The sequence below is a fragment of the Drosophila persimilis genome, unplaced genomic scaffold (genome assembly GCF_003286085.1).
Source record: "Drosophila persimilis strain 14011-0111.01,24,50 unplaced genomic scaffold, DperRS2 tig00000900-arrow-arrow-pilon, whole genome shotgun sequence".
NCBI classification, from domain to species: Eukaryota; Metazoa; Arthropoda; class Insecta; order Diptera; family Drosophilidae; genus Drosophila; species Drosophila persimilis.
The window spans coordinates 396912-423768 of NW_020825369.1; the positions used below are offsets into that span (position 1 = coordinate 396912).

General features: G+C 46.6%; 3 protein-coding genes across 6 annotated transcripts in view; 1 reads left to right on the forward strand and 2 right to left on the reverse strand.

Annotated features, from left to right (window-relative positions):
* Nucleotides 1-327: 327 nt before the first annotated feature.
* On the reverse strand, nt 328-10193 carry LOC6604116 (nascent polypeptide-associated complex subunit alpha, muscle-specific form). 2 transcript variants are annotated; one of them, XM_026993826.1, is made up of 2 exons: nt 9807-10193; nt 328-3307 (listed from the first exon to the last, which is right to left on the reverse strand). In XM_026993826.1, exons 1-2 carry the CDS (start codon nt 9958-9960, stop codon nt 453-455), a joined length of 3009 nt encoding a protein of 1002 aa, XP_026849627.1. In that variant the 5' UTR covers nt 9961-10193; the 3' UTR covers nt 328-452. The 2 variants fall into 2 exon arrangements, with proteins under 2 accessions (XP_026849627.1, XP_026849628.1); XM_026993827.1 differs by lacking the exon at nt 9807-10193 and adding an exon at nt 8973-9134.
* Nucleotides 10194-10411: 218 nt separating this feature from the next.
* Nucleotides 10412-11925, forward strand: LOC6601959. Of its 3 annotated transcripts, none has more exons than XM_026993829.1 (4): nt 10412-10651; nt 10880-10953; nt 11023-11211; nt 11267-11925. In XM_026993829.1, the coding sequence occupies exons 2-4, from the start codon at nt 10914-10916 to the stop codon at nt 11896-11898; spliced, it is 861 nt and encodes a 286-aa protein (XP_026849630.1). In that variant the 5' UTR covers nt 10412-10651; nt 10880-10913; the 3' UTR covers nt 11899-11925. The 3 variants fall into 3 exon arrangements, with proteins under 3 accessions (XP_026849630.1, XP_026849631.1, XP_002027009.2); XM_026993830.1 differs by having other exon boundaries at nt 10898-10953; XM_002026973.2 differs by having other exon boundaries at nt 10413-10953.
* Nucleotides 11926-11990: 65 nt separating this feature from the next.
* Nucleotides 11991-26857, reverse strand: part of LOC6601960 — a 115557-nt gene continuing 100690 nt past the window's right edge. Inside the window, exons 4-8 of the mRNA XM_026993809.1 lie at nt 13817-16554; nt 13614-13742; nt 13122-13554; nt 12899-13045; nt 11991-12807 (exon numbers count right to left, since the gene is read on the reverse strand). Coding sequence (XP_026849610.1) covers nt 12659-12807; nt 12899-13045; nt 13122-13554; nt 13614-13742; nt 13817-16554 — 3596 coding nt within the window. The 3' untranslated portion in view covers nt 11991-12658. The remainder of the gene's footprint in view (nt 12808-12898; nt 13046-13121; nt 13555-13613; nt 13743-13816; nt 16555-26857) is intronic.

Below are 26857 nucleotides of genomic sequence, written 5' to 3' on the forward strand. Positions count from 1 at the left end.
ATCGCTTACGTTTACAAATCCACCCCTAAATCCCACGGCTTTTACACTCATAAAAAGACTTCTATTTGGTGTAATGTTTACAATGTTTATTGTTATTAATGTAAAGAAATAAGGATATAATTGAAATGAAATTTGGATTTAACCACAAATTGTTAGTGAAATAGTAATATACTGGTTACTCGTACTTATGTGTTGTACATATTCGAGTGTCAAAATAGGCCGTCGTCTATATAGTTTATAATGGTTATCCGAATGTGAAGTATTGAAATCTATTTTTACGAATAGAAAATGAACAGTTTTTATACCCGATCTTATTGTAGTTGAATACAAAAAAAAAAACTATACTAAATTTTCAATGGTGTTTTTGTTTTCTAAATAATTTGGGATTATATGTCTCATTAATTTTTTGATCTCAAAGATGCGTCAAGGCTTATTCGAATCGTCTGATTCCCTTACATGCCCAAAATGTCGTCGCCATCTTCCTCCAGTGAGTCCCGAGGCTCCCGTTTGAGTCCTATGCCGCCGCCCAGGACCGAGAAGTCATCAGCTGCGATGGTGGCAGCGGTCACCGTGTACTCCTTTGCGCGCTGAGTACGACGCTTCTCTTGCTCTTGCGGATCGGCTAGCACATCAGCCAGGGCAATCCTCATACCGGGGACGGTTTTCTTGGTGTTGGCCACCACTAGGCTCCGCTTCAGGGGAGAGCTAGGCACCCCTGACAGGGAGGAGCCGGAGCCGGAGCTGGAGGCCGGCTTGGGCTGCACGAAGTCGTTGAAGGCGTTTCCCTTGGCGCTGGTGATTTGCGGGAGGCGCTGCGGGGCCGAGGACCCGCCGGTCGGCGAGGGCTGCTTCTGGCTGGCGGTTACGCTGCCTGCCGACTTTCTCACCAGTATACTGTTGCCGTGTGGGGCCGCGGCAGCTCCAGAACCGAGGCCAAGTGCGACGGTCCCGGAGTAACGGGGCCGCTGATTGGGCGGTACCATGCCCGGGGCGGGGGCCCCCATTAGGCGACGCTTGAGCATTTGTGCTTCCATGGGATTGAGATTCTGCTGTGGATTGTGCGAAATCATGTTCGTGTTGCCGGGTGGCGTGCCCAAGGTCATTATGGGTCCGCCGCTGCCACACACGGAGAATCTACGGGGCATTTCGCGCACCTTGATGAGAGGTCCGGACTTAGGGGGCAACACCTGTTGCGGGTTCGGCCCGAAAAGGGTGTTCATCGCGGAGGCGTTCTGTGGCCGTGTAGCGGCTACGGCTGTGCCTCGCCTGGGGCTGGCCGGAGGAGCCCGGGTACCACGACTGACGCTGGTTCCGGAGCAGTTGCTGTCGGCGCTGTTCTTGCGCAGCTGCTCCGTGGGGACATTAACACCAATGCCGACGCCCGCGCCCACGCCGCTCGGCTTGCCGTTTGCCTGCACAATACGGTAAATCTTCTTCTCCTCCGGAGACGTGACCAGGTTTACTCCGTTGCACTGCTTGAAGACGCGCTGAATGAGGTGGCGCGGTTGCCCGGTTGGGGCAGGTGCTGCGGTTGGGGCTCGAACTGCCGGGCGCAACGTGTCCGCGACGACGGGCAAAGGACCGGGCTGCGAAATTGTGCCCGACTGCTTGGCGGCACAAACCATACTCACTAGCTCCCTCACCAGATGCATCTCACGATCCGAGACGTGCTCAAAGCCAGACGGTGTGTTGATGTTGAAATGCTGCTGTTCATCTGAATTTGGGAAGGCAGTTGCGTCATCAAAGGTCTCCATTAAGGACTGGAACACCTTTTTCTTGAAGAGTAACTTCTGGCGGGGATTCATTTCCGCCATCTGCGGGCGGACCATCTCTAAAAAGTGCTCATCAGAGAAAATGTCTGGGCTCTCTGTCTGCATTCCTCGCTCTATTCTGGACTTCAGTGTCATAAAAGAGGGAATCACGGTGGGTCCGACCCCAGTTGCGGTCATGATCGGCAATGCACTGGCAGTCACCTGGCCGCTGCTTGAGACGGCGCTCGTGGTGGGCGCAACCAGGGTGGTCACCGTCACAGAGCTTGGCAGCGAGCTGGTGAGCAGTAGAGCATTGTTGCTGATTCCGTTGGATGTAGAGGCAGAAGTGGCCTTGGGGAATGGGAGTGAGACTGAAACTGGGATCGAGATTGGCGGTGCGGGTGGGGCTTTGACTGAGCCTTGATTGCTTGGCGAAGGGCTTGAGACTGGGGTATTCGTCTTGTCGGGTGTGGGCGCCTGCCGCATCTTTATAGTCGCAGCTGGGCTGCCCATGATGCTACTGCGACGCGTGATGATAATGCCTGTCTGGGACTGTGACGAAACCGCAGTCGGAGCGGGAGCTTTTGGACGTGGAAAGATATCGTCGCGTGTGAGGGCGAAGGCTTTAGCGAGCCCTGCATCCACTGGTCGGTTTGATTCAGCATCTTCATTGGTAGCTTCTACTATAGTCGACGTCCGAGCCTGGTTCCTGTTGGCCAAATACTTGGGCACCGGAGTCATCTTTACCGGGGATGTTATGGAACTACGAGCGGCAGCCAACGTCATGGATTTACGGCGCTGCTGTCTGGTCAGACGCTGTTCGGTGGCGGCCTTCTTCACTGGGAGCTGCTTGACTCCGCCAACTCCCGTGGCGCGTACGGTGCGACGTGGGCGACGGCCGCTTAGGCTGTCGCTGCCAGTGCCGCACGATTCTTCGGCGCTGTCGTCCATTGTTTCCTCAAGGGGATCCTTGGAGTCAGAGGCGTACAAGTTTTTCTTGCGAATGATCAAACGGTTGTCCTCGCCGGTCTGCTTGATGAAGAAAGTTGGCTTTCCGGTTTCGTCAGCAGTGGAGATTGGGCTTGTGGGTACAGCTTCCTCGTTGTCTGAATTGGGCTCGCCTTCCTCCTCGTCCCAGACGTAGTCGGTTGGCTCCTTGCTCTTTTTTCCTTTATCCTTCTCTTCGGATTTCTCCTCTTTTATTTTGGGAGAGTCTGATGGCTTGTTCTCAGCTTCATCCGTTGCCGAGCCTTGCTTCTTGGGCGGCTCCTTTTCGTTAACTGCGATATCCTGCGGCTTGTCGTCCTCTTTTAAGGGCTGTGTGTTCTTAACAGCCGTGCTCTCGCCGGTGATACTCGCATCGCGCTCACTCTCGTTATCTTCGTCCTCGTCAACGATATCCTCTTGGACGTTCAGGTGTTGCCTGAGGAAACTCAGATCCTTCGCGTATTGGAAGGGTAAGCGCTTAGTTCCTGCGCGACGCCGCTGGGCGTCGACGTTCATCCAACGAGCGTACTCGTTACGCAAAACACGCCACCGTCGCCTACACTTCTCCACTGCAGCATGTTAGGGTGAGAAAGAGAAAGAGATAGACAAATACAGTTAAGTTCTCACTGTTATATTATATTCGTAAATTCTTAAAGAGGTAAAAGGAACGAGACGGTCGCCATAAAGATAGTGCTGTGGCATGTGGCAGGTAAGCACCCAGAAACAGATGGCTAAGCATTCCCCTGATTGGGGTAGTAAAGGTTGGCAATCCCTGTGCAGATCCTCGCCAAACACCCAATAATCGCAATCCGCGATCCCCTATAGTAAACCATAAATAAACCTTTTTGTGTACGTTCTTAAATCTCTAACCTCAAAAAACCAAATAAAGTTAGCACATAGCAATCGCTAATAGCCTTAAAATAGGTAGCCTGATCTCAACAATTTTAATAACTCAACCAGAGAGAACGCTATGGTCAAGTTTCAAGGCTACTGCAACCTTTTTGAGATTTTCGTTACATCGACAGCAGGCTACAGATTAACGCACGCCAAATATGGTTACACTCGATTACACAGACTGCAAGATTAAAGGGCTAATACAAATCAACAGACAGACGGTCATGGCTACATCAGGCTACAATAGATACAAGATTTTAGTCCACATTTGCTGAGTAGGGTGACCTTATATGCGAGTAAATATATCGGATACAAATATGCTTTTCTGTGAGACAACTCCAACGACAAACTCGGCATACAAGCAGACACATATACATATAGTACACATGTCCGTCTACCTGGCCGTCCATCCTGAAAATTTCCGATTTGTCGATTTCAATAAAAGTTGATATATTACAAAAAAGCTGGTACTCTGTGAGTCGCGGCCCTTGCATAGCGTCGGAATTAGTTTCTCGCTCTCTTTTGGAGGTACACCAAATTTGATTCCTCTAGCTCTCATAAACTCTGATAGCTAGGCGAGTCCTATATCGACTCAGCTATTTATGCTGATCAAGAATATACATACACAACTGTCCAAAAAAAATAAGTACATCGGTGTCGTGCTAGTTTGTTATGGAATAGCTCGTATTTTTGTAAATGTATGGATTCCAATTGTTTATATTTGGAAAGGTTACAGTCTTGCCAAGTATTTAAATCAAAAACGAGAGGGAACGTTGTGAGTTGCTGCGGACACCGCAACTCTACATTTATACCCGATACTTAGTCAGTATGGCTCTCCTCCGGCAGACGCCGCTAATATTGAACGACACGACAACGAGTGCGTGCGAGAGAGATAGAAAATCAGTCTGAGCGTGACGTCGGGCGCTGCGTAGCCACTGCAAATTGATTTGTTCCTTTTGGCTTAAAAAAATTATCTGATCTGATCCAGATTCAGCAGTCTGATAGATATGGCCATTTTCTATGATTCTGCGTTTTTAGTTTTCTCGAATCTGCAATATTGTGGATGCAACAGATTTTCGTTCTTTGTGGGGGCGAAAGGAGGTGGGGCGAAATTCTGAGATACACATTTTATAGTGAGATATAACAGGAGTGCGGATACCAAATTTGGTTACTGTAGCGTTAATAGTCTCTGAGATTTGTGGATGTCCCAGATTTTCGTCCTTTGCGGGGGCGGAAGGGGGTGTGGCGAAATTTTGAAACGAAACGGTCAAAGTCCGATATCACAGGAGTGTGGATACCAAATTTGGTTGCTCTAGCTCTTATAGCTCGGCAGAACCGACCATGAAACCTGTGTGTTAGAGAGAGACAGAGCGAGAAAGAATTCTTTCTTTCTTTTCTTGATTCTGGCTATAATAATTATACGATCTGGTTTAGATTTTGCACTCTAGAAGATATAGTCATCCCCTACGATTCTACGTTTTCTGTTTTCTCATATCCATGAAATTGTGGATGCCACAGATTTTCGCCTTTTGTGGAGGAGAAAGTGGGCGGGGCAAAGTTTTGAAATATTTTTTTAGCAGTGATATATCACTCTAGCTCTTATAGTCTTTGAGCACTAGGCGCTGATAGGGACGGACAGACGGACAGACGAACGGACGGACAGACAGACAGGGCTCAATCGATTCGGCTATTGATGCTGATTAAGAATATATATACTTTATGGGGTCGGAAACAATTCCTTCTGGACGTTGCACACATTCATTTTCACCACAAATCTAATATACCCCAATACTTATTTTGAGTATCGGGTATAATTAAAGTGGGGAACCATCTTTATAGAATTCTATGCTTCTATTTTTGCTGGATGGGCATTTTTGGTCTGACCAAAATAATAAGTACACTGGTGTTATTTATAAATTTTAAGGGATTTGGTCAAAGGCTTGTTGGTTTTTATTGAGTTTTTTCATATTTAAGTACATGAGAGGTAGACAAATTCTTTAGATAACCCGTGCTGCTGAAGAAAATTTGAAGACGAGGCAAAAAGTCGTTGAAAATCATTTGGCATGGTCTGGGTCAGATGAGGCTTAAAAGTGGAAAAATATATTATTGAGAGAGGAAACAAAAATAAATCTTTTTAAGGGAAAGAATTCGACTTTCGGTACACAAAGAAAATGGCTAAGATCGGAGGCCGATGTTTTCCGTGGCATGGCGTTGAGCCGGTACATCGCATAACTGATCTTGTGACCCAATTCGGGTATAAAAACATATTGACAGACATTATGCGACCTTATGCTGAGGAAAACATGCCCTTGAGATGGGTCTTTTTACAGGAAAATGACCCAAAGCACACCTCAAAGCTGGTCAAGGCTTGGTTTACGGGAAAAAATGTAAACGTTATGGCTTTTCATTTTTGCCAGCAGTGTATTTGTATACTTTATGGGGTCGGAAACACTTCCTTCTGGGTGTAACAGACACCACATCCATAAAAAAAACTAATATATCCATGAAGCCTTCGAGAACCGGGTTAAAAAACAACTAACTTCACCGCACCAAAGGTTATTTAATAATCGACCAATCAATCGATGTGTATCTGTGAAACAGTCCCTTGCCTACGATCATAGCCGAATGAACATAAGCAGAAATATGAGATGTACATGTTATTTAATAAGGAACACATTTTTCTCTTGGGAAAACAAATATAATCGCTTTAATGGCTTTAGAGAAAAACCAATTCGGTGCGAAGGTAAATTTATTTGAGTCTGATGGAATACTGGACTCGAAATAACACAAAATATGTACAAATTAAACATGCTAGTGCACCTAATGTTATGGGGAGGACAGATGCTCCATTCTAAAAACATTCGATCTTTTCGGCATCTTTAAAACTTAAATCACATTTAAAATCGTGATTAAATTATTATTAAACTAACTAGGTAAGACGTTGTATTTTTTTGTTGTAAGATCTAAGACTACCAATAATTAATTATAATTATATAACCATAATTATGTATGATAGTATTTCGCATTCAAATAAAGTTTGGATGCACTTGCTAAATGATTATTCCTCTTCTGAAAGCAGCCTTATAATATCTCTTAAAATCTCTAACGACAGTTTAGGCAACTCTTTTCATTGTTTCCTTTGGCTTTCATTTTTATTGGTCCTAATTATTGGCTAACCGGTTCCCCCTGCTTAATTAAACACCCGTGCAGAATGAACAACTCTGCCGCAGATGAGAGGAACAGTAAGAACGGACGGTACTGTGCCTTGTCCGTGACGCACAAGCACACACACACTAATGTTCTATTAAATCCTGTACTCTGCACTTTTAGCACAAATACACACATACGTATGTTTATATGTATGCCTGCAAGTGAAAGTTCACTTTGAGGGGCAGGATCCCTTCCAATAATTATAAAAAAACATACGTGGCAAGTTTATACAAATGCATCAACTAATAAAAGTAACATAACGCAGAAAATAATTCGTTTTGAGAATAACGGGTCCGAGTCGTAATATACCGATACTACCCGTGAAACAGCATGCACAAAACAATTGTGCTCAGAAAGTTCTATAATTCATCCTAGCACATGAAATAATAAACAGTCAAATGTTAGACACTACTTTGAAAGCCAATAACTGTTAGTAAACAAGGAACATCTGTTACATTCAAATGCGCGGGCGCAAGTGTTTAAAATCACCAAATATACAAACAAAGTGCCGATTTTCAGCACTGGCGGCACTGCATGCGAGCGCTATGCAACACTCACCCGGCTCACCTATCCCTAATGAGATATTTGAATATAATTATTTAATTTTATTTTAATCATTTAGTTTTCTCTGTGTTTTTAATTTTTATTGTCTGCTGCCGATTAGCCGATCGTTAGAAAATCCAAAGGTTCTCTCGGATAATGGCTTTAGTTTCTTTAATTTCATATTGGGAAACATTTTCAATGAAAAAAAAAACACGGCTTCTAATTGGAATAATATTGAAGTGACATCTTGGTTTAACTTGTAGCATTTTCGCATGTTCCAAATTTGAGTAAAAGTTCGCAATTGTTTGGGTGTTAGACACTACTTTGAAAGCCAATAACTGTTACTATACAAGGAACATTTGTTACATTCAAATGCGCGGGCGCAAGTGTTTACAATCACCAAATATACAAATAAAGTGCCGATTTTCAGCACTGGCGGCACTGCATGCGAGCGCTATGCAACACTCACCCGGCTCACTTATCCCTAATGAGATATTTGAATATAATTATTTAATTTTATTTTAATCATTTAGTTTTCCCTGTGTTTTTAATTTTTATTGTCTGCTGCCGATAAGCCGATCGTTTGACAGAAAATCCAAAGGTTCTCTCGGATAATGGCTTTAGTTTCTTTAATTTCATATTGGGAAACATTTTCAATGAAAAAAAAAACATGGCTTCTAATTGGAATAATATTGAAGTGACATCTTGGTTTAACTGGTAGCATTTTCGCATGTTCCAAATTTGAGTAAAAGTTCGCAATTGTTTGGGTGTTAGACACTACTTTGAAAGCCAATAACTGTTACTATACAAGGAACATTTGTTACATTCAAATGCGCGGGCGCAAGTGTTTACAATCACCAAATATACAAACAAAGTGCCGATTTTCAGCACTGGCGGCACTGCATGCGAGCGCTATGCAACACTCACCCGGCTCACCTATCCCTAATGAGATATTTGAATATAATTATTTAATTTTATTTTAATCATTTAGTTTTCTCTGTTTTTTTAATTTTTATTGTCTGCTGCCGATAAGCCGATCGTTTGACAGAAAATCCAAAGGTTCTCTCGGATAATGGCTTTAGTTTCTTTAATTTCATATTGGGAAACATTTTCAATGAAAAAAAAAACATGGCTTCTAATTGGAATAATATTGAAGTGACATCTTGGTTTAACTGGTAGCATTTTCGCATGTTCCAAATTTGAGTAAAAGTTCGCAAATGTTTGGGTGTTTAAATATTGATCGGCAATATTGATTATATGAAAAGAATGGTCCACACAGCCACACACCCGTGCAGAATGAACAACTCTGCCGCAGAGAGGAACAGTAAGAACGGGCGGTAACTGTGCCTTGTCCGTGACGCACAAGCACACACACACTAATGTTCTAAGAAATCCTATACTCTGCACTTTTAGCACAAATACACATATACATATGTTTATATGTATGCCTGCAAGTGAAAGTTCACTTTGAGGGGCAGGATCCCTTCCAATAAAATACAAGGGCGCAAGTGTTTACAATCACCATATATACAAAGTGCCGCTTTTCAGCAATGGCGGCACTGAATGTGAGCCCTATGCAAAACTCACCTGGCTCCCCTATCTCCGTAGCCACAATGACCCAACTTTGCTTAGTCGGCAACCATTTCCTGTAATTTAGGTTGCCACGATCATAAAGCGTGGTCTGCTTCTTCACTGCCTGCAACAGCTTCAGATTTGATTCGATACTAGTCATCTCTCTTATTCTCCAACCACAACAATTTTTGAAATTAATTTTTACAATGCACAACTCGCTCGGCTCAGTCGTAAAAGAAAGAAAACTAGATGGGCGTGTGAGATGGGGGCCCTTCGATAGACAGATTAACAGTCGATATAAGATATCGATACTACCAGTTAGATAGGCTAGCATAGCATAGCAAAATAATTTTGCTCAGAAAGCTGTTTAGGGAAATGAGTCAGCCTTTTAAGCTGGGCAACAATATACACTTAAGCTGATTTTATGTTCCCAGACTATTTAAAAAATATATTTAAATAAAGTAATACAATTTGTACTTCCATAGTTCATCCTACAATATAACAAAAAATCAACTGTAAAAACGGGCAACAAATGTTGATGATATCGCATATTAAAATAATTTCCCACTTATATTTGCATAATTTACTAGATTTTAGAGACTACTTGAACATGTGTCTGCCATTGTTTACTTTTTAGTTAATCATTCCACAAGAAACAACAATCAGTTACATTCAAATGCTCGGGCAGCTGCGATTAATCGATGGCGGCCGCAGATGTTTACCATCGCCAACAATTCAAACAAAAAACGAGCAAGCGGCCAATTACTTGCCGGTCGCCTCTTCGCAGCACTGTCGCTCGATAGGCGATTAACGATAGGCATGCGCATGCGAGTGCTATGCAACACTCACCCGACTCTCCTGTCTCCGAAGCCACCATGTCCCAACAATTCTCGCTGGCAAGCCTTTTCCTATAACTTCCATGATTCCGATCATAAAGAGCCGACTGCTTCTCCACCGCCCGCAACAGCTTCACATTCGATTCGACACTAGACATCGCACTCATAGGCAAACACGAAACTTTTCTAGCCTTATTTAATGCGGAAAACGAACGAGAAATACTGGGCCAAACACAACAACACGCGCAGCAGCTATTTGTAAAACGGACTGAAAACAAGAATGCACTCACACATACACAACTATTGGCTTCGTTGTGAGAGAGAGAGCAGAGAATGGCCACGAGGGCTGAACACTCGCCCTACCAGGGTTACAGAAGAATGTGAGCACATATTAATTAATATGACGCACAGGCTGCGTTGACGGCTATTTAAATCGAATGGCTGAAACTAATAAATTTTATTTATGTGCAACATAATTGTCTGTTTATTTTCATTGCTAACAATTCATCAATTTGTCTGAATGAAAAGTGATCAAACTGCATATCGCAGCCCAAAAATATTCACATTCGTTTTGTGCCTGGCAGTGCTGTGTGTGGCTTGGCTCTCTTTCGGCGCAGCTGTTCTCGCCGTGTCACTGTGTGTGTGTGTTTCATAGGTATCGTCGTGCCAGACGCACTCCGAGAGGGTTGAATCGCTTGGAATATTCTGTGCCCCTTTGGCATTTCCTGAGAGCGGACACCGTCCATGTTTTCGTTTCGGTTTGTTGTGGCATTTCTGTGTGTTTTTGTTGCCGGCTCGTTCACGTTTTGCGCTTCCGAGCATTTTCAAGTGGAAATCTAGTGGGGCTGGAACTGTAATGTAAGTTTTGTCTTGTAAGTCAAAAATTTGCTCGTTCGGCTACACTAAAGCAACAGCAAACGAGAAAGCAAGTTGGCGTCAAGCGACAGCAGTTAAAACCACCAATTACATTAGCTGCGGCCTCCCGCAGAGCCAGCGCGCCAAACAGCTGGTGTGCGCAGGCGACAAGAGTGTCGAAAACGACTTCGTCGTTCATTTCTCTTATTATTTTGGATTTTCAATGCACAGTCTGCACATTCCGCACAGAAAACAACGCCACACAATGAACACTCGGGCCAGTTTTCGGTTCCCGACGCCAAATGGTACGTGAGATGACCAATGTCACCAATACGATATATCGTATTTAATTATTAATATTTAAACTGTTGCAGATGGAATCGATATCCTAAAGGCCATCCAAAGCAAAACTCCAACTCCGGAGGTAAAGGAGAAGAATGTGAAAATATGCCGTTTGGTCTGCCAACATCCATGCCTCTTTGATCGTTCTAATGCGGCGTACAGCAAGAAGTCGCACATAAATGCAGCCTGGAGGGATATATCGAATAGAATGAACGATTCGAGTAAGTTTTCATCAACCAGATTTGTTTGATTTATATCAATTTTCTGTCTGAAAAGTCAATAGCTGCAAGGAGCGTTGGCGTAATATTCGTACCAGCTACGCCCGATCCATAAAAGATGGATTTAATCAAACCAGAAAATATTACTTGGACGAGGAGGTCTCCTTTCTAAAGTCGCACATCACACCGGGAGTTCCCAGACTTCCGCAGGGCCGACGCTCACGCGTCAATAATAAGGTGCACGGCCGTAGCGACAGCAACGAGTTCATTTTCGACACAGAGCATGCGCAAACGAAGTTGGAGCCCGACGACGAGGACACCGGAGATGACGCGAGCACTGGCAACGACTGCAAGTACGAGAACGGGGTGGTGCCCGTGCCTTGGGCCTCCATCAATCCCGACGATGCCTTCCTACAGGGTCTGCGGCCCGAAATGGAACAGATGAACTTCCGTAAAAAGCTCTACTTCAAGAGTCGTGTTTACGCCCTACTCGGCGAGATATTTGATACTCCAGAGGACGCCTCATTCTCCAACCACCAGTTGTCTGGCCGTTCCGATGCCAACGCCAACGGAGCCATGTCGACTTCCTCAACCACATCCGTGCAGCCTTCTCTTTCGACCAAGAAAGTCAAGCCAAAGAAGCGAAAATCCTCAAAAGCTATATCTTATTTAAGAACAACACTGAAATAGTTCAAATAAATACGATTACAATATGTATTTGGAGTGGGTTGTTGCATGGGGTGGAGTGGTAGGTAGTAGGGTTATCCGAATCGGATCCGAATCGAAGAAGTTCAATTATGATTTCAGTATATATCGTATGTTTATTTTTAGCAAATACTTTTGTATACGTAAACATGGGTTTTGTGTTTTTTGTTTCTCTTTAAATAATATAATAATTATTAAAAAATAGTATACATTTATAACGTTCCCGTATAATTTATGGCATAAAATATAATTGTTTTTTTTTCGGTTTTGTTTTTTTGCGTTGCTTGTGGATTGGATTAATGTAATATTGTATATAAGGAAAGAGCGCTGCTACGAAGTTTGCTTCTTAGTCCCCTCGTGTCTCGATTTTATTGTTAAAAAAAAAAACGTAAATTAGTTTCGATTAGTTATATATATGTACAATCATATCATTGATATTTTATCAGCGTATATTGGGCGGTGGTTGATGCAGCCGCATTGAAATTGAAGGATCTCAAAAAAATTGCACTTTAAATTAATAATGTATGTATGTATGTATATGTATATAGAAGTACGCATACAGTTAAAAGTTCGGTTAAATGCAAAAAAAAAAAAAAAAAGGTCGATTGGCAAGACCCTAATGGTTAGACCATCCATCAGGATTAGGGTATCGTATCGTATCCAACTACTATCAACTTAGAACTAACAAAAATTGTGGCGCATTCTTCCCCTTCTCCCTCGCCCGCACTCGTCTAGCATCTACGTCTCAGGCGAAGCTGATCTTGACCGGCCCCAGCGGCAGTTGCTTCATGTAGTTCCAGGCATCGACGCGCGTCATGCGCGCCGTTGAGGCACCATTGATGCTCAGGATCTCGTCTCCGTTGCGCACCTGGTTGGTCTTCTGGGCAGCACCACCTAGACATGATAGAAGGGGGAGAGAGAGAGTGGAATGTGTTAATGGTATTGCTCCAGATGATATAACAGATGATAACGATGGATGACGCACCCATGAAGACCTTCTTGACAATGAGCGGTCGATTTCCTAGCGGCGAGTCGAAGCCTCCTTCGATGGAAAAGCCCAGACCGCAGCTATCCTTGACAATCTCCACGCACCGAGCTCCAGCTCCAGCTCCACTGGCCGCCACATCCTCTGCTAAAGTAAGAAGGAACCTTCGATTAGAATCCACCTCTACGAGTATGTCGACTAGTATCTAGGAGTTTCTCCTCACCCTGTGCTCGAATCTCTGCTGCAATGGCATTCCGTGCCTCGGCTGCCCGCTCCAGCAGCTCGCTGGTGCTCAGCTTGGCGGCATCTCCGCGAGAGAGCTGACGTCGTGCACGAATGCCAGCGATGGTAGCCTCCGCATCATCGTCATGCAGACTGGCCGGCTGCTGTGGACTGCTGGACCCGGTGCTGGGGCTGGGCGTGGTGGTCACTGGCGAGTCGCCGCCTCCCGATTCCGCCTCATTGGACACGATGTCCAGGTCCAAGTCCAGAGATCGGGAGGCCTTGTGGTAGTTGCGCTTTCGCTCGTACTCCAGATCCGTCGGCTTCTCGTTGAGGGAGCTGAGCGAGCCCAGCGAAGAGCGTTTCTTGTTCAGAGCCTTCACAATCAGCGACTCGGAGCGGGTGACGACCAGCACCACCTCCGGACGGGGTGTCTAGGGGGAAATTTCTTGGTAAGCATCTGAATTGTAGGAGCTCCGTAGAATGTACTCACCTTGAGCACGCTGATCGACTCCCGATGCGTCAGGCCGCGCATGCTCATCCCATTTACGGCCAGGATGCGGTCTCCCTTCTTCAGGCGTCCATCCTTGGCCGCTGGCGTGTTGCTCAAGATCTTGTGTATCTGTAAATAATTAGAAAGACAGAAAGCCCATTAATTGCTGATCCTGATCCTTGGCCAAGGACGCCACCACTCACCGTTATCTCCTTAGCCTCGTAGTCAGAGCCTCCGGCCAGGGTGATGCCAATGCTGCTCTCCGGATTATCCCTTTGCAGGACAATGATGAAGGCCTCGGGGCTCTTAAGCGGCGGATCGGCCTCCTCCACAATCTGCTGCACGTCCTGGGCCGTGATCAGGCTCTGGTTGCTGCCCAGCGAGGAGAAGCTGCCGAACTCCGTCGCCGTCTCCTGGGTGGTGCTGACGTTCTGGGTGGTGGAGCTCACGCCGGAGGAGCTCGAGGCCAGCGAGTCGAGCGAGGAGAAGCGCTCGTGGTGCGGCTTCGCTGCGGCCACTGCTGGGTGCAGTGGCGTGTGCATCTTATGGTGCGCCGGGGCCTGGACCGCAGCTGCCGCTGCACTCCTCTCGAACTTCTCGCGCAGTTCGGCTGTGGTCTGGGACTTGGACGCCTCCCGCTTCGGCTCATAGGCTCGCTGCAAGGACACGGGCGCGGACACGGGCTTGGCCTGGGCCTGCATCTGCATCTGGAGTGGTTTCGGCTTGGCCTGCTGGCTGGGATCGGCCTTGAAACTGGCCTTGCGCTCTTCGTCGATGAACATGGCACTGATCTTCGCCGGGGTGTCCGAGCGCCGGCTGCTGTCGTCCGTGTCCGAGGTCTGCTCCACGTAGGCGGCCACATTGATCAGCTTGTCCACCACCAGCTGCTTGCCCAGCTGCTGCTGGAGTTGCTGCTGCAACTGGTGTTGGTGCATCTGCTGCTTGTAGCTGGAGACGGGCTTCATGCGACGCCCGGCCAGGGTGCAGACCTCGCCATCGGTGCTGTCGTTGTCCTCCTCCTGGCCGCGGTTCTTCGCGTTCCGGCACTTGGCCGAGGCCAGGATGCTCTTCCTGTTGGAGAGGGCCGCTGGGTCGCCGCTGCCGCTGCCGCTCACCTGGCTCTTGAGCACCCGCCGTGTTAGATCCAGAGCTGGCGTGCTGCCCAGGGAGCTGCAGCTGGCCTGGGAGCCCGCCGAGGAGCCCGAGGTCAGGGTGGAGGTGTTGGAGCTGGCTATCGAGGTGTTCGTCTCCGAGCTGAGGGTTCGGGTGAGGGCAAACTTCTCGGGGGGCGTCGCCACACGCGCTGTGCTGGAGAACACCGAGTCCGTGTCGCTCTCCTGGTCGGGCGGGGGCAGTGCCGGCGGCGGTGCCATCAGCCTGCAGATGCGATGGACAGTGGCAGGGATGCCGGTGGTAAGGGGTGTCAGAGGCGCACACAGGGAAGTGCGCGGCGGCTTGGCCGGCGGCTGGGACAGCTGCTGCTCCAACGGACGCCGCTGGCCGCCCGGGGAGAAGATGCTGCGGTAGGTGCTGTTGCTGCTGCCGCTGCTTATGCTATTTATGGCGAGTCCTCCTCCGTTGGTGCGGGAGCGGGTCTCGCCGAGGCCGCTGTCGGTGCTGTCCTCCCCGCTGGCCGCCTTCACCTGGCTCTTGATCTCCGGGAGGTCGAGGATGGGCTCCAGCAGCTGCGGCCTCTCCGGGATGACTAGGCCCCTCAGCTTGGACAAGCTGCGACGGCGCTGCTCCAGGATGTTGGTGATGGCCGCCTTCCGGTTGGCCGCCTCGCCCTCGCCCGAGAAGCTGATCCTGCGCTCCACAGCCGAGGCGGAGGCCGAGTAGGAGCCGCCGTGCGCCCTGCGCGGCAGCGAGGCGTAGTTGGAGGCGTAACTGTAGCTGGGATTGGAACTGAGGCTGGGACTGGGACTGGGCGTGTGCAACGAGTACATGGAGTCGGCCACGTGCAGCTGGGGCAGCTGCTTGGCCAGCTGGTACTGGCGCTGCACGTCGTTCAGGTTCTCCACGCTCATGGCACGCGTCTTCAGCGCGGGCGCCGGAGTGGAGGAGCAGGTGTCCAGCAGGTTCTCGCTGCTCCTGTTCAGCGGCTTCCGCGAGAAGCTGGAGACAGCTGCGGCTGGCATGGTCATGGTCGGGGCTGCTGGCGGAATCGCGTCCAGCTCGTTGTTGGAGGAGAACATGGCGATCTTGTCGCGCACGGACTTCTCCGACTTCTCGTCCTTGCGCCAGTCGCTGGGCTTCCGCGGGGCGCTCGCGCTCAGAGAGCGCTGGTAGTCCCGTCCCAGGCCGGGCGGCGTCTTGGTCTCTGTGGTGTCTCTGGAGCGGGCATCCTCCACGTTTATCACCAGATCCTGGCGGTACACCTTCCTGGGCACTGTCGGTGGTGGCCCCGTTTTGGGCAGCGGCGGTGCTCCGGTCTCATCCTCCTCGAGGATGTTGCTGTTGCTGCTGCTGTTGTTGTTGTTGTTGTTGTTGTTGTTATGCTCGAAGGAGAGCTCTGCCTTGGCCTTGAGCAGCGCCGGGTGTGTGTGTGGGTGTGGGTGCATGTGCGAGGGATGCATGATCAGAGGTTCGCTGAAGTTCGGGGGGAACTCATGGCCGTCGGGCGGCAGGCGGGAGTAGGTGGGCGGCGAGGCGTAGCTCAGGTACTCCTGCCCCACCAGCTGCTTTGTGGTCGCCTGCAGTTGGTGTGTGGCTGTCGTTGTCGTTGTGGTTGTGCTCTGTGCGGCTGTGGCTGTGGCTGTGGCTGAGGCGCTGCTCAGCAGCTCCATTTTGTTGGCGCCGCCCTTCGTTGTGGTTCCAGTTCCGGTACCGGTGCCCCCTGCGCCTACGCCTGCTCCTGCTCCTGCTTCTGCGGGCGACTTTTTCTTCTGATTGATGATCGTTGTCGTTTGGATGCTGTTGTGGCTGTTAAGGGTAGCAAGATCTGCAAAGGGATTGGCAGAGAGCGGGAAAGGTATTCGGTTAGCAACACAAAAACACACACACAAGGATTCAACAAATGGTGGATGGATGGGCTAGTATCTTGGATTGGAACTAAGGAGTTTATTTGATTAACATAGATCTAAGGACCAAGGGCTAAGAGGAGAGGGGGGTTACATTCGTTTCTCTTCAGAGATAATATGAGTTGGAGTAGTATGCTGTTGGATAATTGAAAAAGAAGAAAACCACAAAAGAAACGTGAGTACTACATTCGTACACTATTTATGATCTTTTCCAAAATGCCATTTCCATTGGCGCAAAAACTATCATTTAAATAATGCGTCAATTAGTTTTCGGTAGAGAGAAAGAGCGAGAGAGAGAGAGAGAGATCAACTCTCTTACAAAACGTAAATAATTATTGAGGGGGGGGGGGGGGGGGGGGGGGGGGGGGGGGAACTTTCGCCAAACTCCACAAACAAACCTCCCAAATAGTTGTCATTATGCGCTAACACCGGAACAAAAGCGAATCTTGTGGATACTCGTCTATTCGTATCTCATCTCTGGGCCACACAGAGCAATTAAAAACCACAGCAGCAGTAACAATAGCAACAATAGCGACGAGCTAAAGGAAAAATCTGTTACATTTTGTGGTTTGTCACAGAAAAGCTTTTCGTTTCGTTTCGTTTCGTGTCGTTTCGAAAGAGAAGGTCCGCCAGATTCGGCCAAAATACAAAACAAATTACATTATTAGCCCAAAACGAAAAAGGTTTCTTTTGCCAAAAAGCGAAAGTAGAGAAAGAACCACCCGGCCAGACGCCCTCAAGCGGAGAGTTGACAAAAAACCCCTCCGTCCAAGGCATATTTCATTAGCATTAGCATTATTCTTCTCCCTTTCTTCTCCCTTTCTTTGGTTTCTTTTCGGCTTGTTTTTGGGGTCAATTCTTTGGGGGAGTTTCGTTTGCCAATTTCTATATAAATTATTTATGATTATAAATTTCGCAAAACGTTTCCAAAACGTGAAATCCATGGGGCTCCATGGATCGTTCTCCAATTGAATTCATCCAAAAATTGATTCCCCCTTTTGGGTGGCCCACCCACACGCCCACTTCCAGAAGAGTTCTCCATTGGACATGTAACAATTTGCATAATTAATTAAACAAAAGTCCAAAACAAACCAAAAAACAAAACAAGACTAAATTTCATTAAACCGAAAAACCTCTGCGTGGATTTTTTCCCCTCACCGCACACACACACACACACAGAAAATGTTAATGAACTTTTGCAAATGTAAACGTCGCAAAAACTGAATGGGATGGTGGGGGGAGAGGAGAAGGGAATACCCCCAGCACAAAAGTAAAGAAGAATTGTTTCATGAAAAGAAAGGCTGCAAAAAACCATGTTTGCATGTGCCGAAAGGTAGCAAAAAGCAGAACAAGGCAAAAAACAAAGAAGTGCGCGTAAGGTAGATGGCAAGACGGCAAGACGGCAAGTGATGCAGAGAGGCAGAAAGCACACCGAAGAAGTGCGTGAAAAATTGCGAAAAATGTAAAGTCAAGGGCCTAAGAAAAAACTTTGACCTTAGTGAAGAGAGGAAGCGGCAGAGAGGCGGAGAGGTGGAGAGACGGAGAGGCGCAGAGGCGGAGCGGCAGAAGGTTATAGAATTCGTCATGAAATTTCATGACCAATGACCCTTGAAAAGGTGTGCGTTCAAATGGGTATCCACACTTTCCTCTTATCTCCACGAAAATAAATATTAAATCATCGAAATATTTGCTCAGTGAGCCACCCATCGATTGCGAGTCAACTATTACTATCCCTTCCTCCGACTGAGTCAGCTTTCGGACACTAGACTACGTCACCGTCTCCGCCACAGTCACTCGATCGATGACGACACGCCGCTTCCGCGCACACCATTTATGTATATTTACATTTATGTATGTATGTATTTCTGACAACTTCTGGGATCGCGCTTACCAGAAACCCCATCACAATAATTGTATTTATTTATCGGACAAATCTTTCTGTTGCCCAGAGTTTAATTAATCAAATTAGGCAAGAAATTTCAGCCGCTCTCGCGGCACAGTGTTCGGTGTTTGGTGTCTGGCGATCAATCTTCGAGTCGCAAGTGTAACGTGAGGAGGAGCCGTGGTATTTATGAATATTTGAATTTGAATAATCCAAAACTAGTTGGTTATCGGATGTACTCGTACTCTTTTGCGGAGGAGGTTAAAGTTCGGCATATTCTCGTCGTTTTCGTTTTCGTTCTTTATTGCTTAATTTGTTATTTATTTTTATTTTTTTTTCAATTTCTCAGATCTTTCACATTAGCAGCCCGCTGTGAGATTATCTCTGGCCCCAGAGTCTGCGAGAGAGATTCGAATTAATTGTAATTTTCAGGGGGTCTCCGACGTCGTAGGGGGCTGTGTGAAAGGTTGTTGCTACGGTATTTCCATAATGAGTGTTGCCAATTTTAGATTGGAGCTCAGCCCAGAAGACCACAAGACCGCATTTCGTAATGAATTCCATCTTCTCGTTTATTCGCCGTCGGGGCAATCGAATTGGACCGATTTTTATTAGTTGTTCACTTATTCTATAGATTTCTTCACTGAAACTTATCTGAATCATCCCCAACTTGTGGGGAAGCATTCATTAGTCGCGACCGAATGCGGTCCCCGAATGACAAATGACTTCCTCATGATATTTGCACTTTATGATGTCAATTCAATTTAGCAATTCGAATTCTTTCAATAAACTTTGCGCGTCCTAAAATCAGCTGTTTATTAGTGATGCAACCAATATATCGATTTTTCATCCAGACTATAAATATATATCGATTTGGAATACTTGCAAAAAGAGTCCCGGGCAATTCCGGGCATCGCAAATCGTACGATTCTTATTTATATATATTATTCTGTATTCAACAAAAGTATTTCAAATTGCAAGAAAGACATTCGTTTCTATTAAGTGAAATATCGCAAAGCCAATACTATCGATAGAAAAAAAGTTGCAAAGACCGAGGCATGGCATGGCGCATAATCCCTCGTGGTGAATGTCCGTCTTTATTGCTCTCATTAGATCAACATACATGTGTGTATGTATGCATGTGTGTATGTATGTATGTATGTGTGGTTTTCCGATTCACAATCAATCATGTGATTCCTAAGCCTGAAAACACTCTTGAAGCCAGCTTCAATCAACGTTGGCATGCTTCAATACCATTTAATTCTTGCTACTTGACAATTTCAGTACAACTTCAGCCTCTTCTGCTTCTCCGCCTCTCCGCCTCACGCGTTCCCTCGCTGCAGAGTTGTTTCAAGCATTTCCGTGCCACAAAGTGTCGTCTTTAATTCGAAGTGAAACCAAAGCACCAGAAGAAGACTCGGAGGCAGACAAAGAATCAGAAGCCGCCTTCAGAGTAGCCCTCCAATGTCAAGTTCTTTGGAAAAATATAGAGCCCGTGTCCGAGCCCGAGTCTGAGCTCGAGTCTGGGTCTGAGTCTCAGCACATAACTGCAGTTTTTCTCGACTAATAACTTCCGCTATGCGCCGCAGCCCCCAGAGCGCCACCTACAGCTCAGTTGATAATTATAAATGGGGCTCTTTTCCTGTTGCATCGAAAGGTTCCCACAGCCACAGCCACAGGCCCCTTAGACCAAGACCCGATGAAAATCCTGTAACAAATTGCTCGCATTTAGCGAACAAAGTGCCTGGCTTCTCTCCTCGTCCCCCGTCCTCCGCCCCGTCCCGCTCTTTGGTGGGAAAAATCTGTGCAAACGATGTGGCGAGGCTGAAGCTCGGCGTGCCTAAATAATTGAAATTAATATTTTCTGTTGAATTTGTATGCTTTTCAACAATTTCTTTAAAATGAAAACATTTCATCGAGCTGCCTTTTTTTCACACTCTGCCGTCGCGTCGCGTACCGTCGGTGTTCTCTTTGACGTTGGAAAGGGAACGGAGAGAAGAGGAAGAGGAAGACCGGTGACTGAAGCTGGAAGAGGGCTGGAAGAGAGAAATATGCGTAGATTGGTCGGTATCCCGCACACTTTTTTTCTACTTGGGCAGCCAGCAGCGGAGCCCCCCATTCTGCGGTTCCTTCTCGGCGGTTGGTTTCGTGGATTCTTCCAATCCACAGCAATTTGCCCAAGTGCAAGGGGGGCAGTGGGCAGGGGGGGAGCAGGAGCAGTGGGAAGCAGAAGCCGGGAGAGACCTAACTAGCGAGCCTCGCATATTTCTTTTTAATTATTTTATTAAAGCCTCGCTCGTATTGTAAATAATGTGCAATTATTTAAAGTGTTTTCGATGCTGAAATGATGGATAGACGGACGGACGGACGGATCGGATCTTTAGACAGAGAGAGAGGGAGAGAGATAGAACGAGAGCGAGAGAGAAAGTGCGACCAAAATAAACTACAGCTTAATTTTACCTTGAATGCTCTCTTCTCTTCTCTTCTTTTCCCTTCTCTCTCTCGTACTCTCTGTCTCTCCCGTTCACCGTCGTGTCACAGCTGGCTGCCAGATCCATTCAAATTGCTTTGTCATAAGATAAGAAGGAAGACGGACAAGAGGGAAGGAGGCAGAGCGGAATGCAGGGACAACGCAACAGCTGCTCGCTCAGGTTGTGCGGGATAGAGCGGGATGGACGGACAACATACGGTTTATTATGCGTAAAATGGATAACAACAAGCAGGATCTGGGTGTAGTCGACGGGCCAAATACCCTTCTAGTTGGCTCGGCCTTTACCAGAATCAAACGACTCTCCTCTCCCCGTGCCGTACCCCTCAGCCTTCCCCCTAGCGTGCACTGCACCACCTTTGTGTTGGTTATAGGGCACATAAAAAATGCGCAAGCCATTTCTTTATTAAATAAAGAGTAGCAACAAAACATCGGTAGGGATGGGGTGGGGAAGGGGGATGCGGGGACAAGCTGGCAGAAACCGCACCACTGCTGCCGCTGCTGCTACTTCTGCTTATTCTTTCTTCTTCTCTTCTCTCCCTTTTCGCACCTTGCTGCCGTTTTGCATTTAATGTGTCATGCTACGATGCATAGCGGACGCTGGTGGCTCTCTGCCTCTGCTTCTGCCACTGCCACTGCCACTACTCCTCCTTTTGTGCTGCTGTTGTTGCTGCTGTTGCATACATATGTTGCAGTTGCATCTTCTGTTGCTGTTGTCGTTATGTGGCAGGCGCCAAGTGTTGCCCAGCAATAAGCAGCAGTGGAGGCAGAAGAGCTGGAAAAACTGCTCTTATGCATATGGCGAGAGCAGGAAAATGTGCTGCCAAGAAAAATGTGCGCTTAAATTGCACCTGAGAGCGGGCGGAAGAGAGAGGCTCAAGGTGGTATAACGACACACCGAGGGAAAGAGAGAGATGGAGTGTGTGCCGTTGCATAAATATCGAGCTAAAGTGCCACACAGCCAGGCCTCCAGAGGGGGGGAGGTGGCATTCACTGTCTGAGGTCGGATCGCAGCTGCCACACACGTTGTCAACACACACACACACACACACACGCGGAGTCGCCGCCGGGGACTGTTTTCGAGAAGCTTGCGGCAAACTTGACTTAAACGCATTTTTTGTTGTTCCTTCATGGCGCGCAGTGGTGTGCCAGTGGGGAGGTGGTTGGGCAGGCGGGCTACTCGATACTCAAATAAATATCTGAGATTTGTATATGGAATACTGTTGTTTTCCTTTGATCCATCTTCCTGATTAAATTCTGCGCAATGCAGTCTAGGAATTGCCCCATTGCCCCCATGTTTGCTGTACTTCGAGGCCAGAGTTGGAATTGGAATCACAAACACTATGATGCAACAGATTCAAATACATCCGGAACCAAACGTTTCCAAGAAACGCGCTAAACATTTTCCCAGCGCTTTATTGGGCCGTTTCTCTGGAAATATACAAGCCATCGGTAATCTTAACAAAATAAAAGAAGAAAAATGCATTCCCCCATAAATTATTTCAACATTTTGATGCGTATAAACAAATAAATCTTTTTGCAGTTAAAAGTTCATCTAAAAGAAAGAAAAACAAAAACTTATTATAATAATACCAAGAAATTACGGAAGCAACAAATTGGCTCCACCAAAGCTTTAGTTTTTTTTCTGTTGTTGCTGTTGTTGTTGCTGTTTGCTGGGCTTTAATTTTTTAAGTGTGACATTTGTGGTGCCCCGAAATGCTCTTTGCTGCTGGTTACCTAACATCGGATCGGACTAAAGTTTCAGTTGGTGCTTTTTTTTATGATGGAGATGATGAGTGGGTACTTTTAATAACCCCCCAACTGGCATGGGATCCACTCAGAGCAGAGCAGAGCAGACCATAGCATAGCATAGCAGAGCAGAGCCAACAAATACTTTGAATACGAGAACGAGCATGTCAAGAACCGTAGCGCAGAGTGGAGCGGAATCGACGCGTCTCGGCGGCAAGCAGAACTTTGATCTTGACGATGACGATCCGATCCGAGTTTTACTCGTAATTTGTTTGTTTTGGCATTTCAGATATGCTGGAAATGCAATCGGAACAATTAAATGTTTTGCAAAAGCAAAGGAATGGCCAGCATGGGTTAATTACTTATGCCCCAGTCGCAGTCGCAGTCACAGTCACAGTGCCAGTCGCAGCCGCTGTCGGGACTGAGCGCGAAGCCGAGGAGCGATTGGAGGAGGGGAGGAGGGGTGGCCTAAGAGAAAGGCACGCTCCGGTGCACATTTTAAGTGGCCGCAGAAGGAGGAGGAACTGAGGAAAAGGTTCAAAACTATTAAAAGTGTTTCTGTTTCTGTTACTGGTTACTGGTTCTGGTTCTGTTCTCTCCCCCAAAGTGCACTCGATTGTGGCTTGAACTGCCACCTGTCGGAGGTCTGGGCTCTCTGGGGTGTGATCTTTATCAAGGGGCAGACCCAGAGCCAGAGCCAGACACAGACCCAGAGCTAGAGCTAGAGCCTCGCGTCACCTGAAGCTCGTCTCCCGGTTCTGAGGATTTCCATTCGAGTGGGTTTCGGATACACTGGAGACCCAAAGATGAGACGACTCTTCCATTGTGATGCGAGTGCGATTGTTTTCTTATCAATTAAAGCGTGACCTTTGTTGTGGTTTTATCTTTATCGGTTTTATCGCCGGGGAATTAGTTCGGCCAGACTTTGAAGACCCAAGAGCGAGCGCTTCTCCCAAGCGTTTGTTTTCTCTGCTCTGTGTGATTGTATGGCCTGGGGGCTGCCTTTATGGTCTAATTAGTTGGAGAAATCCAGCAACTGCCTCTTCTTCAACCTCAAGTGTGGGTTCATTTTGAGGACGATGACAGCACAGCGATCGCTGCTGCTGCTACTGCTACTGGCCAATAAATTGAACGCTATCTATCTATCGGCGGGCAGATAATGGTTATGACTCTATAACAATATCAATTAGGTAATCGGGGGAGAAATATCTATGAGCTTCTCCTTCCGACTCACCCAACTACCTCAAACTGAGTCAGAAATTGCTTTTAGCTCCTCGAACAATAAATATTATCAAGTACAATTAAATCCACAGCAGTTGTTCCTCTTTTATTGGCATCCCATCCCATTCCCATTCCCATCCCTCGCACGCAGCTGTCGACAGGTGTCCGAAATATTTGCCTTTATGTGCCTTTCGATTTATTCAAGTGTCAGCTGCTGGCATTCTGATGGCTTTGAATTCGTATCTTTTCTTGTAATAAAGAAGGCAAAGTGCTCATTATCAAGAGCGGGAAGTAAGCTCTGCCAGAGCTGCCAAATGTATCTGATGGACACAGAGAGTGTCACTCAGACACGGCACAAGTGTTAAGGTCGAATCGGAGGTAAAGCCCCCCCCCAGTGCAGACAAAAGCAATGAAAATTCAATACAAAATTAGGTTTCCGTTCATTTCAACATTTATCCCCATTCCATCCTTTAGATTCGCACGAAAATATGCCACCGCCGGGTGATATTTATGGTGCGCCTGTCTCGTTTCGTCTGCTCCAAATATTTGTATATCAGGTACATACATACATACATATGTGACCAATACGAGTATATATATATACACATATGATGGTATATCATGTCCAGACCTTTGAAGTAAGTCCGATTCCGTTACGGTTAGCTCTTTAAAAATGCCAAGCACAAAATGGCCCAGAAAAATAAATGCAAAAGTTGTATAAGAAACTGCCCAAGACAAAAAAAAACGTAAAGAAAACCTTATAAAACCATCTCAATCGGATCGCTTTTTTTGGTATTTGGGTTTGGTATTTCCTTTTCCTCTCTCTCTCTCCCTTTCCCCTTTTGTCGTCGAAATTCTCTTTAATGCGAATTTTGCAATTTTCGTTGACATTTGCAAATTCTTGTCACAAAATGTAAAAAAAAAACAACAACAAAAATAATACATACAATATTTGTACGTACGTACAAAGTGTACGTCCAAAAAGTGTTGTTTCAAGCGAATTTCAACTATTTGTCGCGGCCTCTTTTCGTGGCTTTGCTTCGATTTGGATTTTATTGCCGCACTGCTGGGGTTGCATTTAAAGAAGGGGCGCGCGTGCCCCCGTCCCTGCCACAGCCCACCGCTGTTTGGGCCGAAAACTGAATGAAAGCTGGCAGCAGACAGGCCGACAGGCAGCCAAGTAGGTAAGCGAGTCAAGTGTTTATGGTGCACTTTACATACAATATTCGCGCATATGTACGGGTGTACTGCATTTGACACAGCAAATCGCATCAAATATTTATGATAATTCCGGCGATCCACCCAGACCAGCCCAGCCCAGCCCTTCCAGTCCCCCTGCCCCGCTCGACTAAGCGAAATCCATTCGAATTCGAATTCGAATGAAAGTAGTTCAATTTGCTGTCAAAATGTGTGTGTGTTTGTTCGTGGCGGCATACAAATTGTCTGTTGAAGAACTTTTACTCGGCGCAGATGGAAATGTGTCACAAATGACGGGAAAAAGAAAAGGTGAAAAGTGAGGGTGGGAGAGGGGCCAAATGATCACTCGAGAATGACTTGGCGAATTGCTGGCCTCTCTTGGAGGTGTCTGGCCAAGTGGGAAAGGTTGTGTGAGGTTGTGTTCGTCATCATCACAGAGAAAATTGGAGTAAAAGCAAGTTAGTTGCCCGGCCAGGAATGAGGTGGGGAAATTGCCCACAAAGGGAAATTAAATAGACGGAAATGGAGGAGTGGAATTTTAACTAAGGAATCATTAGTGCACTCCAGTTAGAATACAATATTCCTCTGTATGAGTTGTATTAGTTACCAAATCATTCAACGTATGAACAATAGAGGATCCTCGGGATGTTCTACCTCTACCTATCGTCTCTGTTTCTTGTGTCTTTTAGCCCCAGAAAACTCTCTTTTCTTTACAGCTTATCTCTCACTTTACTTGCCTTTCTCTCTAGATGTTGATCCGCTTTGAGCACTTTCGTTTTTGCATCAACTCCACAGACATGCCACTCGTGTATTTAAGAATTTTTGTGAAAATATTTAAACAGTTTGCTTTCTGTTTGCGCTCCTCTGGGAGTACGAGTTCGAGTACGAGTATGAGTACTAGTATTTTATTTTATCTTTATTTATGGGGCATGGAATGTGTACTATGTATCTTTTTGCCAATACATATGTGCATATGTATGGGTTTGCTCTGCGTCTTTTGAATGATTGAGTGATCAATTTTGCAACTGTCGGAGGTGGAGGAAATTTTGTATGTTAATTTGTTGTATTATGTGTGTGTTTCAAAGAAATTTCACTTTTGCTAAACCAGCAATCATAAACAGCAGCAATTTGCATTGCAGCAACAAAAAGCAAAAAACAAAAAAAAAAGACGATGAGAAATGCCTGCAATTAATTGTTGCGCTTGACTGCTCAAAACGCTCAAAAGTGAAACGGAAATGCCCGAAAAATGAAAATCAGAAATACAAAATACACAAAAATTAACTGTTAACAGTTTGCAAATTGCAATTAATTCAACGTTCGATTTCGATTTGAGCGTTACGTTGCATTAATTATGACGAAACGTGAATGAACTTGCGGCGGCCGCAGCAACAGTTATAATTTCACACTCGCACACACACACAACACACATGCTCGCGCACAGAACGAAACTCACTTCACGGTCACACACTCAGCTCAGCGTCGGCAGATGCAGTGCACAGGCAGCGTGGGAGCGGGAGAGCAAGCCAAAGTCAAGTTTACAATGAGCGCCGGAATGCGCTTCACTCTGCTCCCGAAGAACCGTTGTGAACGCGACGAGCTTTGGAATTGAATTGAACGCGAGGGCCAGCTTGAGAAGTCTGCGCAGCGGCGAAGCGGCGCACAGCACAGAGCCGAGGCGGCCCGATCGCTC